This window comes from Crinia signifera, chromosome 4 (assembly GCF_055691185.1).
Source record: "Crinia signifera chromosome 4, ASM5569118v1, whole genome shotgun sequence".
NCBI classification, from domain to species: Eukaryota; Metazoa; Chordata; class Amphibia; order Anura; family Myobatrachidae; genus Crinia; species Crinia signifera.
The window spans coordinates 299,718,246-299,733,894 of NC_139220.1; the positions used below are offsets into that span (position 1 = coordinate 299,718,246).

General features: G+C 42.3%; 1 protein-coding gene and 1 long non-coding RNA gene across 8 annotated transcripts in view; one reads left to right on the forward strand and one right to left on the reverse strand.

The window, feature by feature from the left end:
- Positions 1-15,649, forward strand: part of NFIX (nuclear factor I X) — a 126,407-nt gene that overhangs the window by 53,392 nt on the left and 57,366 nt on the right. For 6 of the 7 annotated variants that reach the window (XM_083185189.1, XM_083185186.1, XM_083185190.1 and 3 more), the window contains exon 2: positions 3,197-3,728. In XM_083185189.1, coding sequence (XP_083041315.1) covers positions 3,197-3,728 — 532 coding nt within the window. Of the gene's footprint in view, positions 1-2,235; positions 2,934-3,196; positions 3,729-15,649 lie in introns of those variants that run through there. The other variant, XM_083185188.1, reaches the window with a different exon arrangement.
- The window catches only part of LOC146075700 (uncharacterized), a 122,484-nt gene that overhangs the window by 25,415 nt on the left and 81,420 nt on the right, over positions 1-15,649 (reverse strand). The window lies entirely within an intron of this gene.

Consider the following 15,649-nt stretch of genomic DNA (forward strand, 5'->3'; position numbering starts at 1 on the left):
ACATTAGTACTTACAGTATGTTTTTCTCTGTTGATTGAGGGAACAGTAAGAGTGTATATTTTGAAGATGTGTTTACGACAAGGTGAAAAGTAAGATGAAGAAAGCATGCAAATAATGTATACCATGGTGATGGACAAAAAGAAATTTAAAGTGGTCAAATTATTTAAAAATACAAGTAAGCTTATATATTGCAGTGAGGTAAAATGAAGAGCAGAGCAACAGAAATAAAGTAACATAATAAGATATTCAAAACAAGGTGAAGTGAATATAAAAAGAAATAAAATAAACTAACAGATTGCAATAGAGAGCTAAGATAATAATTCTATAACATACTGGGGAATTAAAAAGTTGAGTATACAGAAATTCATAATAAAAATATAGGGAAAAACTTTTTCATTTTCTAGAAAAGTACAGGCAACTTAATGAAATAAATGTACAAACCGCAAAGGGGAGAGTTACAGCGATAGACAAAAAAGAATGACTACTAAGTATTTCTACAGCATACCAAAGACAATCTAAATACAAATATGTTAAAGTACTCAGAGACTATACACACGTGTAGAACATGTAGAGGAAAGAAAAGTTGTATGGAGTAAAAAAGTAAATAAAATAAATATACAGCAAATGGTTGAGAGATGGAACGTGGCAGACAAATATGGAGAGCAAATGAAACATAAGGTCAGCCCGGAAGGGAGGAAAAAACACAAATGGGACATAATGGCAGAATAAATACAAAAAATTCATTTAAAAAAGAAGCTGGTGAAAAGTGCAAAAAGGAAACAGTAAAAAAAAAAAGTCAAAATAAAAAAGTAAAGAAAGTTTCACAAAAAAAGGGAATATCAGGTTTATTCAAAATAGACTGCCAATATATGTAAATATATAAATCGTTTATTGTATATATATATATATATATATATATATATATATATATATATATATATATATATATATATATATATAGTAAAGTTGTGGAAAAGGTCCGGAATTATACTGTAAGCAGTTTATTATATTTAAAATTTGCAAAGAAAGTGGAGAAGAGAAGGGAAAGAAAGTGGGGAAGAGAGTAAAATAAAAAAATAGAAAAAGAGAGAACAATACTGATTTTTTTTTTTTTTACAAAGTAGATACAATACATATATGATTATGATATATATTGATTATAGTGATAGTGTACAAAAGGAGGATGTCAAGAAATATTGCAACAACATTAGTAACGGAATTACCATAAAATGTATTATACAAAGATTGGATGTAGTGAATACATAATAACAAATATAAGCATAATTAAGTGTGAAGAGAAATGAAGGTGCATATGTCAATCTAAGTTACCCAATGCAGTAAGGGTTAAAATCTTGAGTGTAGCATATTAGGAAGAAAGAGGGAATAGGGGAAAAATTAAAAAAGCTGGGAAAACAGGAGAGAGAAAAAGAGAGAGAGAGAGAGAGAGAGGGAGAGAGAGAGAGAAATTACTCTGAAATGCAGCGTCTTTAAAATGTGTGACTTGGCTGGAGTACATTGGGCAGTGCCAGCAAAACCGCAGAGAACGAGGGAGCGAGACAGGAGTGGAGGAGAGGAGAGGAAAAAAGGAGAGAGATATTTCAAATTTAATTTCACTATTAATAGGAGTGATATTTGGTTTAATTTCAGAAGAGGAGCAGGAAGATATTTGGTGATGACCAAGCTTGGGTGTTTGACGCAAAAAATCCATAATAGAAAAAAAAATGAGACCAAACAGGCTTCTGCTTCATCTCCATTCCCCTCTATCCCAACCCCCCCCCCCCACACACACACATACACACTCCCTCCACACACACGCACAATTCCCAGCCATGAGCAGCCGTGTTCATTCTTGTGCCAAAACCTGCGTGGCAAAATAAATCAAAATGGAAAAAAACAAAACCAAAATAACAAATGATAAGAGGTAGCAAAAAGAGAACCGAGAGGCAACAAACCTCAGCCACATTGACTGAAAGAAAATAAAGCGTCAAACTTTTGCGTATGCTTTTTTTTTTTTAAGTTGTCTGTTTTGGCAAAACCTTTTTCTGCCTTCAATATTTTTTTCACGCTCTCTCTCTTTTTAGCTGTACACTTCCCTCCTCCCTTCCCTCTCTTTCTCTCTCTCTCCCCTCCCTTATTCTCTGCTATTGGCTAGCTTCTTCACTTCACTTTGCCAAAAAGGTGGGTCTGTACGAATCAGTCTCTCTCGCTCTCTCTCTTTCTTTTTTTCTCCTCTCTCTTTTCCCTGGCATCGATGCTGGCCACCAATTCAGCACGGAGAGTGAAAGCAGGAGAGAGGGGGAACGAGAGAGAGAAAGAGAGAGTTTAAACAGAACAGGAAAAAAAACAGCTTTCTCCTTTTGCTCTAAATCTCCTTCTGAAAAAAAAAATCATCTTGTTTTCTCTTAAACCTTTATTTTTTCCCTACTTTCATTTTGTTATTTTCTATTTTTTTTTTATAAATATGCATATATAGATATCCTTAGTATTTTAATGTGTAGCAATAATTTTTTTTTACCCTCTCAATATATCATTCCCGTTCCGGATGACTTTTTAGTTTTCTTTGTTGCGATGTTTCCACCTGGAACTTTGAGTTCATTCCTCTTCTAATTTTAGGCCTTTGAAGTAAATAACTTTATCAGTATTGTTATTACTTCCATTTCTATATTTCTTTTCTCCTTATTAGGATATCTGTTTACATTGCAGTTCTGTGTTTTTTTCTAATCCATTAATTTAGAAATTAGATTGTGCTCTATCCTAAAAAAGTCCATGCGTTCCTGATCTTATGCTTCATTTCTCTTTTCCTCTTTATCATAATTATTTTTCATTATTTACCCATCCGCCCCGTAGTCTCTCTCTCTCTCTATAAATCCGATGAGCTCTGAATTTGGATGGTTTTAAATTTCTACAGGAGTTCGATATGACACCAAGAGATGGTAACCATTTCCCATCATTAGCAATTATCCACAAAATGTAGATTAAAATGTTTATATTTCAATTATTATGTTTCCTGCATCAATACTAACATAACAGATAATAATAATAATAATAATAACAACAGATAATATGAAAATAATAATAACCTGTTTCAAAAGAAATTAACATATATATTTCACATTTTTATTCTTCTGTATTTCTTTTATTTAAAAAAGTCTAGACTTGCTGCAGTTATTTAAAAATTCTGTATTTCTTCTTTCAGGATGAATTTCACCCCTTCATCGAAGCTCTCCTTCCTCATGTACGTGCATTCTCATACACGTGGTTCAATCTTCAAGCAAGGAAGCGCAAATATTTTAAGAAGCACGAGAAGCGGATGTCAAAGGACGAGGAGAGGGCTGTGAAGGACGAGTTATTGGGGGAGAAGCCTGAGATCAAGCAGAAGTGGGCGTCACGGCTCTTGGCCAAGCTGAGGAAAGACATCCGGCCTGAATTCCGGGAGGACTTTGTCCTCACCATCACCGGGAAGAAGCCTCCGTGTTGTGTCCTCTCCAATCCAGATCAGAAGGGCAAAATTCGGAGGATTGACTGCCTTCGCCAGGCAGATAAAGTGTGGAGGTTGGACCTGGTGATGGTCATCCTGTTTAAGGGAATTCCGCTGGAGAGCACAGATGGGGAACGTCTCTATAAGTCACCCCAGTGCTCCAACCCAGGGTTGTGCGTTCAGCCTCATCACATTGGGGTGTCCATCAAAGAGCTGGACCTCTACCTGGCCTTCTTTGTCCACACGCCTGGTAAGTGTTCTACTTGCTGCAAATACCCTACATCCAGTGCAACACACTGTCACACAAATTTATTTACACACCTTTCTCGTGTCATCTGGCACGGCCAAGTTGAAAGTGCTCCAACCATGAGGCATCAAAATAGAACATTATAATATGAAACAAGAGACATCTGTAAATGATTGGGACAAACATAACAAAAAATGGGTTTATTTGAGTACATTTCAACAAGCATAGAAGTAAAATTGAGAAACAAAAATTATACATAAATGTGTATACTTTCATTATTACATTTATAATTTAAAGGCCACTAGAGCACCTGGGCCAAGCTCTCAATATTAGAAATCGCCACATATCCAATCAAAGGCTTTAAAGGCCCAACTTCCTCTGACCACTGTGCCAATTTCGTGTTGCTCTGGGTTGCACAATGAGTACAGAGGAGAGCTCAATAGATCTACTAGAGAAACTCAAATTTGTGCTGATACTGTCACAGATCATTATCTGCTTTACTTTGTATTATTCTTTTTAAGGTTTATATCTCTATTAAAAAGTACAAAGTATATTCAGACGTACCGTACATAATTTCTCTCACACAAGTCTATACATGCCAATTATTTTGTGCAATTAATTTAAATGCATAATTACACTAATATACAAAAAGCAACATTCCTATGTGTAAATACTAAATTGAATGAATATAATGTATATATAAATAAAATATTACATAAATGTATATATATAACTTTCTGTGATACAGTATGTGAAAAAGCATCACATGTGTGTGTATATATATATATATATATATATATATATATATATATATATGAATAAATCTAAATATTACCATTTATTTGTATAGCGCTCACATATTGCGGACTTTACTGAAAATTTTTGGCCATTTCAGTCCCTGTCCCAGTGGAGTTTGCAATCTATATTCCCTACCATATGTACAAAAACACACACACACATTCACAATATGGTTAATTTAGTTTGGAGCCTATTAAACTACCAGTATATTTTTGGTTTGTGGGAGGAAACCAGAGTACCCGGAGTAAACCCGCGCAAGCTTGGGCCTAAGTGCTGTGAGGCAGCAATACTAACCATTGCACCAACTGTGCTGTATATATATATATCTCTATATATATATATAGATATATATATTTATTTATAAAGATAGATAGATAGATAGATAGATAGAAAGATAGATAGATTCATACAAAACACGTGTATAAAACGTGGCAAGATATAAATTAATTCTCAATAAAATAAAATTGCTTGTAGTTTCTTACTTTTTATCCATTTTAATATTTATATCCTTACTACTTTTACATCTTTAGCACATAAATATGCTATTTAAACTAGTCTCATTTTTTCTCATTTTAGAATGCAATTAGTTAATTTTCTTGTCTGTTATTTATTTATTACCAGTTATTTATATAGCGCACACATATCCTGCAGCGCTTTCCAGAGAATATCTGAACATTTACGTCAGTCCCTGCCCCAGTGGAGCTTACCATCGATATTCCCTACCACATGTACATGCACACACATTCTAGGGTTAATTTTTGTTGGGAGTCAATTAACTTACCGGTATATGTATGTCAGAGATGTAACAATGATAGTCATATATATCTGTTTGATATATGCATATACAGTATATTCTCATTTACAAAAAGTAAAAAAGACCATGCTCGCTAACATTGTAAAACTGTAAAAACTTTTTATTTTCACTTTTGCATTCATACCTTTAACTTGGATAACATCAGGTTACCTCTGCATAATGTTGACTTTGTTCTGTTGTATTTTACAGGTGTGATATTTTATTGTTTTCTGTCTTGATTCTGGAATTTTATGTAACTGTCTTAAAGGCCTCTAAACGGCTTACAAAATATAGGTGTAAGGGTATCAGTGTTTAGCTGAGACACTGGTGCAATATTATGAGGATAGAGATTCCTCAGGAAACAAAGTCCAGCCTCACAAGTCGCAAACGTTCGGAATAAATACAGGGAGTTAAGGAAATATTTGTAGGGTGCCTTTCCTATTAAGCTTTTAATGTAACATAGAAGGCACAATATAATATAGAAGCAAATAAAACCATTAGGCATATGTACACTCTAATGTGAATGGGAGGAACCCAGTCCTGCAGTAATGAAGGTATCATAGAGAGGGATAGGTCAAGAGGAAAGATCATAGAGATAAATTAAATGTCCTATGCAAAAAAAGAACACATATAATACCTATTGACTGTGAATAATTAAGGACATTTTTGGCTCATTATGAGCATGGGTCACAAAAGCAATATTTTTCAATGATAATTATTATCCTATGTTTGTATCGCGCCACAAGGGATGGGCAGCGCCCAAATACAGAGTAGATAAATTAATAAGAAAACCGTGACTTACAGTTGGATACAACAAAGGACACGTACAGGGCACATAACCATAGTTGCATCAGCAGACGACACTGGAATAAGTATAACAAAGGCAGAAAACTGCAGGATTTGGCGCCATCGAAGATGGTTTAAGTCAGGGAGGGAAAAGCACATGAGGGAATAGGGCCTATACTGTATGTGAAGGTCAGAGCGCATAATTAGAAGTATGTAACGTATGACCATGGGCAAACATATTCTCAGACAATGCAGGTAATGGGCATATAGCATTGGCCATTCCCATCCGATGGCTGAAATGCCAGATAGTACATTCTTTGCTGCCAAAACTTCTGACTGAAGTAAAAGAGAAGTGTTTTGCCATTCAGAGGCTGACCTCCATTTTTAAATCAATGTATAATCTTAGCTGGTAGGAGAGTTAACATGTACTACTTTTTGCTTACAACGCAATGGAGGCAGCCATTTTGTGGGGCGATGCCATACTTCTGAATTCAGCATGCTATTTGTTGAGGAACCATCACAGAGTTATGAAATACATACTGTTTTCATGAGTATTCATTCAGCCATCAACCTGTCCATGCGAGATGTAGAAGCACATACACTATACATAATACAGTATGTACAGCCTCCTACATGTATCTGCCTGATCATAAGCACCTTTATTCCCCCTAGCCATCACTATGAAATCTGAGCTACTGTATGTCACCCTGTGATGGGAGGGACAGACCCCATGTCACATAGCTCCCTCCTGTCTGTGTCACCCTGCAGTGGGAGGGACAGACCCCGTGTCACATATCTTCCTCCTGTCTGTGTCACCCTGCGGTGGGAGGGACAGACCCCATGTCACATAGCTCCCTCCAGTCTGTGTCATCCTGTGGTGGGAGGGACAGACCCCATGTCACATAGCTCCCCTCCTGTCTGTGTCACCCTGTGGTGGGAGGGACAGGCCCCATGTCACATAGCTTCCTCCTGTCTGTTTCACCCTGCGGTGGGAGGGACAGACCCCGTGTCACATATCTTCCTCCTGTCTGTGTCACCCTGCGGTGGGAGGGACAGACCCCATGTCACATAGCTCCCTCCTGCCTGTGTCACCCTGTGGTGGGAGGGACAGACCCCATGTCACATAGCTCCCCTCCTGTCTGTGTCACCCTGTGGTGGGAGGGACAGGCCCCATGTCACATAGCTTCCTCCTGTCTGTGTCACCCTGCGGTGGGAGGGACAGACCCCGTGTCACATATCTTCCTCCTGTCTGTGTCACCCTGCGGTGGGAGGGACAGACCCCATGTCACATAGATCCCTCCTGTCGGTGTCACTCTGTGGTGGGAGGGACAGACCCCACGTCACATAGCTCCCTCCTGCCTGTGTCACCCTGTGATGGGAGGGACAGGCCCCATGTCACATAGCTCCCTCCTGCCCGTGACACCCAGTGGTGGGAGGGACAGACCCCATGTCACATAGCTCCCTCCTGTCTGTGTCACCCTATGGTGGGAGGGACAGACCCCATGTCACATAGCCCCCTCCTGTCTGTGTCACCCTGTGATGGGAGGGACAGACCCCATGTCACATAGCTCCCCTCCTGCCCGTGACACCCAGTGGTGGGAGGGACAGACCCCATGTCACATAGCTCCCTCCTGTCTGTGTCATACTGCGGTGGGAGGGACAGACCCCATGTCACATAGCTCCCCTCCTGCCCGTGACACCCAGTGGTGGGAGGGACAGACCCCATGTCACATAGCCCCCTCCTGCCTGTGTCACCCTGTGGTGGGAGGGACAGACCCCATGTCACATAGCCCCCTCCGGTCTACTGGGTTTGCTAGAGTGTGACTATGTTATAAACCACTAGGTCACCAACAGTTACTTATTTACTGAATGGGAAATTGTCACATTAGTACCAGCTGTACTCTTCCTAATATTTAGGTTTGTTATCTCTAAATAGGAAATTAATTTCTGAACTATACCCGAGCAGCTGAAAATGATAGGTCAATAGATTATTTTTATAGGCTTTTCCATCGATGGAGAATATGACACAATGCTTAATGTCATTACTGGTTAATACATATAAGATAAAGTGTAAAGGTGCATACACACGTGGCTATACTTGGCACTTTTCTAAGCGATCTGGACAGATTGCTTACAAATGAAGCACACATCGCCCAGTGTGTACACCACATAGCGATGGCGATGCGCGGTCCCGCGTGTCACCATTGCTGGCTCAGATCTTTTGCAAATGCAGTTCAGATCTGGACAGATCTCTTGCCTGTGCATAAAGAATACTAAGCCAGCAACAGATCGCACATACAGTATACCGCACATAGACTGCCTCGCTACATGTGCATGGGTGATCTAGCCACCGGGATGCTCAAGTGCGATCTTCCTGGCCTACATTGCTCATCAAAAGTGGTTCACTCGACCTGTCAAACAGGGTGAAGGCCAACGATGAAGCCGGAGCGCACCCCAGGGCTCTCCGCTCATCGCCCACTTATACACACTAGACAATTTTGAGCTCAAACTTGCCTAGTGTGTATGATCCTTTAGTAAAACGTTGAAGTAAACAGAAAAGGAATCCGCAAATACAAAATGTGGCCTGATTCACAGGTGGATGCAAATCATGATGCAACTGCATCTTTGTACGCATGGAATTAAGAAGATATGCTAATGCCACAGCTGCTGCCTTGTGTACAGAGATGCCTACTGCCAGCACCATGCATATAGATGCAGCATCGGCACTGTTGGACGCACATCGGTCTCACCATTGACGTTCTGATCAACCCTATGGTTGGTCGGAAAGACTGCCAGAGCTAAGATGTTAGGGCCAGTACCACTGCGTACAAGGATGCATCCTCTGGCTGCGACACTCCCCCAAAAGAGTCACGGAAATCACTCTTTTCACTTGCCACCTCTTGTTACCTCTCTACCCAGCCATCAATCTGTGCCAATTCCCTCTTTAAATCTAAATTGTGATACTTGCGCAGTATAAAAAACATCGGACAGCTGAGACAATATCAGCCTTGTGGCTCGTAGTGAGAAGGGCTGAAAACCAATGGACCGGAGATGGTAGAACCATCGATGGCAAGCACTAGGCAGGCTTATCAGTCTCCTGTTTTGGCTGCATATCATATTCCATTATTTTGTGACTCACATGACAATTTATATATAGTGATATCCAGAATATGTATTCAATCTATGCCGTCACCTGACAGAAGCAGGTAGAGGATTGGACTATTGTGAAAAATACCAAAAACACGATCAAGACATATCTAGTCTCCCACGCCATGCCAGGCGATAGAGGTCATTACCACCTATTTACACCGTTGTGCTGACATTTACATATAGAAACGAATTTGCCGTGAACCAGTTAAATAGGCAAAAAAATACAGCCTGGCTTTGTTCATTGGCCTAATTTGTGACTGTATCCAGAGATGGTAAAAAAGATGGTAGACGCACATCAGAGCCATTACAACCTCATTCACCACTGTTTACACATACACAACAGAGGGCCTGATTCTGGTTGGCTTTGGTAAGCAGCAATAAGGGCTGCTTATTGAGCGCTGAGATGCCGACCACAATTCCCAACCCCTGTGAAAGGCATCGGCTCGCCTGCATTCCATTGGGAATGCCCAGCATTTTTCATGGGGACGCACATGGTCCAGCACCGTTTCCGCCCCCGTCCCACTGTCCCTGCAACGAACGGCCCAGCGAGTATGTAACATGCCTAAGCCGGTCGCTGCTGGGGTTTGCACATGTGCAGAAATGCGCATGCGCAAACCCGATCATCAAGGCTGGAGCCAAATTCGGATCCCACCATGTGATCCTGAATCGGCCCCAGTGTGTGCTAGAGGTTGTCCTCTGGTCACGCGCTATCCGTTTGATTGGTTTGCAGTGTCTAGTTCCGACAGTCAATAGGTCTACACCAAAAGGTCGACATGGTCAACACAAGCAAAAGGTCTACTTTGCTCAATGGTTGACATAAGCAAATGACTAACATGAATAGATTGACAACAGGAGTTTTTCATTTTTTATAAATTTTTGGGGACTTAAAAAATGTCAACGTGCAAAAGATTGACATAGACAAAAGGTTGACACAAGCACATGGTTAACACATGAAAGGTCGGCATGAGTTCCCAATAGTGTGATGAGTGCAGCGATAGCGGAACAAGGCACTATGGGGGTAATTCCAGTTAATTCGTAAGGCTGCGAATTCGGAGCCTTGCGAGTCCACCAAACTCCACCTTGCGAATGGTGGCCTGGCCGCCTCCCATTTGTAAGGGTTATTCGCTCGCAGGGCCTGCGAATGGATGTTCCCAGCCTAGTGGGATGCATGCATATGAAAGTGACACTCAAGTCCCTTACATATACGTTGGCACTCGGGAAGAAGTGGACGGGCAGCTGACATCCGGTGGTGAAGTCAGCTGGCTGCCCCGCACACCCGCGTCATCAGGAGATTTGCATGAGAATGCCCAGTGTTCTCATGGGAATGCCCATGAAACACTGGCCGTTCCCATATGGGAATGGCCTGGACCATCGCCCCACTTCCTTCCACGCACACCCAGCAAACACCATATTTGCCATGGTCACACACACCCGGCGTATGCAAATGCACAGAAATGACCCTGCGCATGCACATATGCCCACCCTCGTAGCTCCTGCGAACATTCTGGTCTGTGCGAACTGTCCAGAATAAGGGCCTTTGCCTTTTGTCAATGTTCATCTTTTGCAATGAAAATGTCAACCTGACAGCCTGCCTGACATTTCTGCGACTTCTCTCCTCAAAGACGTCACAGCTGCCCCAACCCCCCCCCCCCCCCCCCCTTGAGCCGCCAGGGACCTTCCCATCCTACTGCCGGGAGGTCGGACGTGCAAGCAAGCCCAACCTCCAACTCCAATCCGCACGGGACCGTGCGTTGGTTTGGATGAGATGTCAAAAGCATCCAATTTGGGTACTTTTCACTCAATTTCTTGGCCCGACTGGTCAGAATGAGGTGAATTGTTGCCAAAGTGTATGACCAGCTTTACTTGTATGAGCATCAGTAATTGCATGCAGACATGAGTTAGGACCATTGTACCTGAGGCTTAGGTGTGAATTCCCTGGGTCAGTACAGCAATAGCACTGTATGCCTCTTGCTGATGGGACCTTTTAGAGCCTTTGGTCATACCCTCATGCATAATGGTGATAGACTTCAGCAGGTCAAGTGCAACCTACAGTGACTAAAAAAATCAGCTTAATCTGTTCTGTTTGTAAACAATGGTTTCCATGGGTACCCATACTTCCATCATCCCTCTGCGTCACCATGATGTAGGAGGGACAGACTCCATGTGTCATAGTTTAATTTAATTTGCACTTACTCTCTTACTATCATGCCATTGTGTCCCCCTGTTTTTGCCGGGACCCCTTGGCAGTGAAGGACTGACTCCTCTCCTCCCTCCTATTTTTCGCTCTCCATTCCAACTTTTCTCTTGCCAAATAAACAGGGGAGCAGCTGAATTTCCTCTCACGGAGACATCTGTGATTGAACAGACGTTGGGGACAGAGTATGGGGACTCTGGCAATCCTTCCTTCCTGAGGTGGGGGCAGGGGGGAGAACAGGACAGAGCAAAGGAGAGACCCCAAAGGAGAGAGTCAAAAGAGAAGGTGGTCCATAACACGCCTTGTCAGCACTCAATATAAAATAGGTTCCATTATACGTGTAATTTCATGTCTCCAAATCCCACTCTGCATTGTCAGCTGTTCCCAGGCCCGACCTACCGCAAAAGCCAACCAGACTGATTTAAATATGGCTTTCATGCTAATTCATCATGTAAAATACTTCAATCAATGATGAAGTAGTAGAGAAAGTATGCTGTATGCAAAACAGATGTACAAAGGGCCCAGAATCATGGTAATGCGTCACACACACACACACACACACACACACACACACACACACACACACATACAGCAATACAAACATTTTATACATACACATTCCATGCTGCATGTACATATCCTGCAATAAGCTGCTGTTACAGGGGTAATAAGAGCTGGGTTACTGTAATAAGATGTTACGGGGTAATAAGACGCTCGGGAGCCGGGTTACTGTAATAAGATGTTACGGGGTAATAAGACGCTCAGGAGCTGGTTACTGTAATAAGATGTTACGGGGTAATAAGACGCTCAGGAGCCGGGTTACTGTAATAAGATGTTACAGGGGTAATAAGACGCTCAGGAGCTGGGTTACTGTAATACGATGTTACAGGGGTAATAAGATGCTCAGGAGCTTGGTTACTGGGATAAGATGTTACAGGGGTAATAAGACGCTCAGGAGCTGGGTTACTGTAATAAGATGTTACAGGGGTAATAAGACGCTCAGGAGCCGGGTTACTGTAATAAGATGTTACAGGGGTAATAAGACGCTCATGAGCTGGGTTACTGTAATAAGATGTTACAGGGATAATAAGACGCTCAGGAGCTGGGTTACTGTAATATGATGTTACAGGGGTAATAAGACGCTCAGGAGCCGGGTTACTGTAATAAGACGCTCAGGAGCTGGGTTACTGTAATAAGATGTTACAGGGGTAATAAGACGCTCAGGAGCTGGGTTACTGTAATACGATGTTACAGGGGTAATAAGATGCTCAGGAGCTTGGTTACTGGGATAAGATGTTACAGGGGTAATAAGACGCTCAGGAGCTGGGTTACTGTAATAAGATGTTACAGGGGTAATAAGACGCTCAGGAGCCGGGTTACTGTAATAAGATGTTACAGGGGTAATAAGACGCTCATGAGCTGGGTTACTGTAATAAGATGTTACAGGGATAATAAGACGCTCAGGAGCTGGGTTACTGTAATATGATGTTACAGGGGTAATAAGACGCTCAGGAGCCGGGTTACTGTAATAAGACGCTCAGGAGCTGGGTTACTGTAATAAGATGTTACAGGGGTAATAAGACGCTCAGGAGCTGGGTTACTGTAATAAGATGTTACAGGGGTAATAAGACGCTCAGGAGCTGGGTACTGTAATAAGATGTTACAGGGTAATAAGACGCTCAGGAGCTGGGTACTGTAATAAGATGTTACAGGGGTAATAAGACGCTTAGGAGCTGGGTACTGTAATATGATGTTATTGGGGTAATAAGACGCTCAGGAGCCTGGTCAATGTAATAAGATGTTACAGGGGTAATAAGACGCTCAGGAGCAGGGTTACTGTAATAAGATGTTACAGGGGTAATAAGACGCTCAGGAGCTGGGTTACTGTAATAAGATGTTACAGGGGTAATAAGACGCTCAGGAGCTGGGTTACTGTAATAAGATGTTACAGGGGTAATAAGACGCTCAGGAGCCGGGTGACTGTAATAAGATGTTACAGGGGTAATAAGACGCTCAGGAGCCGGGTTACTGTAATACGATGTTACTGGGGTAATAAGACGCTCAGGAGCTGGGTTACTGTAATAAGATGTTACAGGGGTAATAAGAAGCTCAGGAGCTGGGTTACTGTAATAAGATGTTACAGGGGTAATAAGAAGCTCAGGAGCTGGGTTACTGTAATAAGATGTTACAGGGGTAATAAGACGCTCAGGAGCTGTGTTACTGTAATAAGAGGTTACAGGGGTAATAAGACGCTCAGGAGCTGTGTTACTGTAATAAGAGGTTACAGGGGTAATAAGACGCTCAGGAGCTGTGTTACTGTAATAAGATGTTACAGGGGTAATAAGACGCTCAGGAGCTGTGTTACTGTAATAAGATGTTACAGGGGTAATAATACGCTCAAGAGGTGGGTCAGTAGAATAAGATGTTTCATGGACTATAAGACATCTATAAGCTGGGTCACTGTTGTAAGATATTACATAGGATATAAGAGGCTCAGGAGCTACGTTACCATTTGCAGTGAGTAAAGGGTTCAGTTGAGGACAGTAACTTGCACCTGTGACATTTGTCTCTGCTTTGTCCTCTGGTTAGTTTACCCTGTGTATGTTTGCTCTGGCAGAGGGGAGGTATTCGGAGGTGTACAGAGGTATATAGAGGAGGGCAGAGCTGCTCTTACACAGTGGAGCATTGTGCGCCTGTACTTCTGTTTATTCACAATTTAACCCTTCCTGCCATACTCCTCTCAGCTCTTTCTATTAGTCGCCCATTCTCTGTATTTGCTTTCAGTCTCTGTTACTACGGAGCAGCTGTTGTGCTAGTTACTTTCTTTCTCACCTCATTCAGAATGTGATTCCTGCTTCTCTTTCCCACATTTTACACTTTCTCAGCCACCTTTTTTATTCTCATCTTCCTCCATTCATTGTGATCCTTTCACTCCATTACTCCCCCATCCTGTGCTTCACCTATAAGTAATCCTGGATATTGGCGTGTAGGTGGCTGCAATACACCTGAGGGTTTTAGGACTGAAAAATGAATCTATAGGTGTCCCCTTTTTAAAACAGTAGCTCATCTCAGATGCCTTCAGCAGTGTAGGCAGAGGACAGACTATACCCAGACAGCTGCAGAGTTCTATCTTCCTACCTGGTCACACATGCAGGTGACAGCATCTCAAGCACAAGGCTACCTGACGCTGTTCCCATTCTGCACCATTTGGCTCTCTACATATAACATCAGGCTACAAAAGTGAGGACATATATCAAGTGGTAGGAGTTAATGGGAGGGAGGTACAAAAAGCAACCAAAGAGCTACCTTCTGTCCAGAGGCATAACTAGATATTCGTAGGCCCCATAGCAAAAGATTCTAAGGGCCCCCCATTTAGCGACTGATGGCAATGAATGTATGTAAAACATATTATTTAGGCAGTAAAGATAGCCCCCCCTTCAGCTCTGGGCCCCATAGCAGCTGCACCCATGGTAGTCACACCCTTGCTTCTGTCATTTTACATACCCCATTCACATCACAAACCCGGGTTGGACCTAGGTCCGACCAGACTCAGATACTTATACCCCTTTTCCACTATACAAGCTGGGTCGTACCGGCTGCAACCCAGCTTGCAAACCCTTTCCTGCAGGTAGCCCGTCTCAGCAAAAAGCTGGACAGGTGATGTCATCAGGAGGCGGGGCAGGCACTGGAAGATGAGAGCTGTGGCTTTTGTATTGCAGTGAACCCACGTCAGTCGACCCGGGATTTGCGTATCCAATAGCAAAAGAACCAGGGCGATGCGCGTCCCAGCACAACATCCAGGGTTATTTTTGGAAAAGGGGTATTATTTAGCACTTTTTAGATCTGGGTTTATTCCAAACTTGTTTTCAGGTTGGTGCATGTTGGTGCCTTATCAAACAACCCGGGTCACTCATGTTAAACAATGGTGATGTGATTTTAAATAGACTTTTTTGGCTCACATTTATGACGTTTCACATGAATCAAAAGGAGGGTCTGGGAATGCTCAGCGAAGTGCAGCAATCATGGCTGACAGAGCACATGTCACGGCACACAGTCCTGACTTCATAATTGTTTCTGCTGTAGTGCTGGTGGATTCACCCATGATCCGCAGCAGCTCCCTCACCTTCATCACTCCAATTAGCCAAGTGTGGAAAATAGCTGTACACCAGGGATGCCGCCTTTCAAATGCTCTTCTCCGGGAGA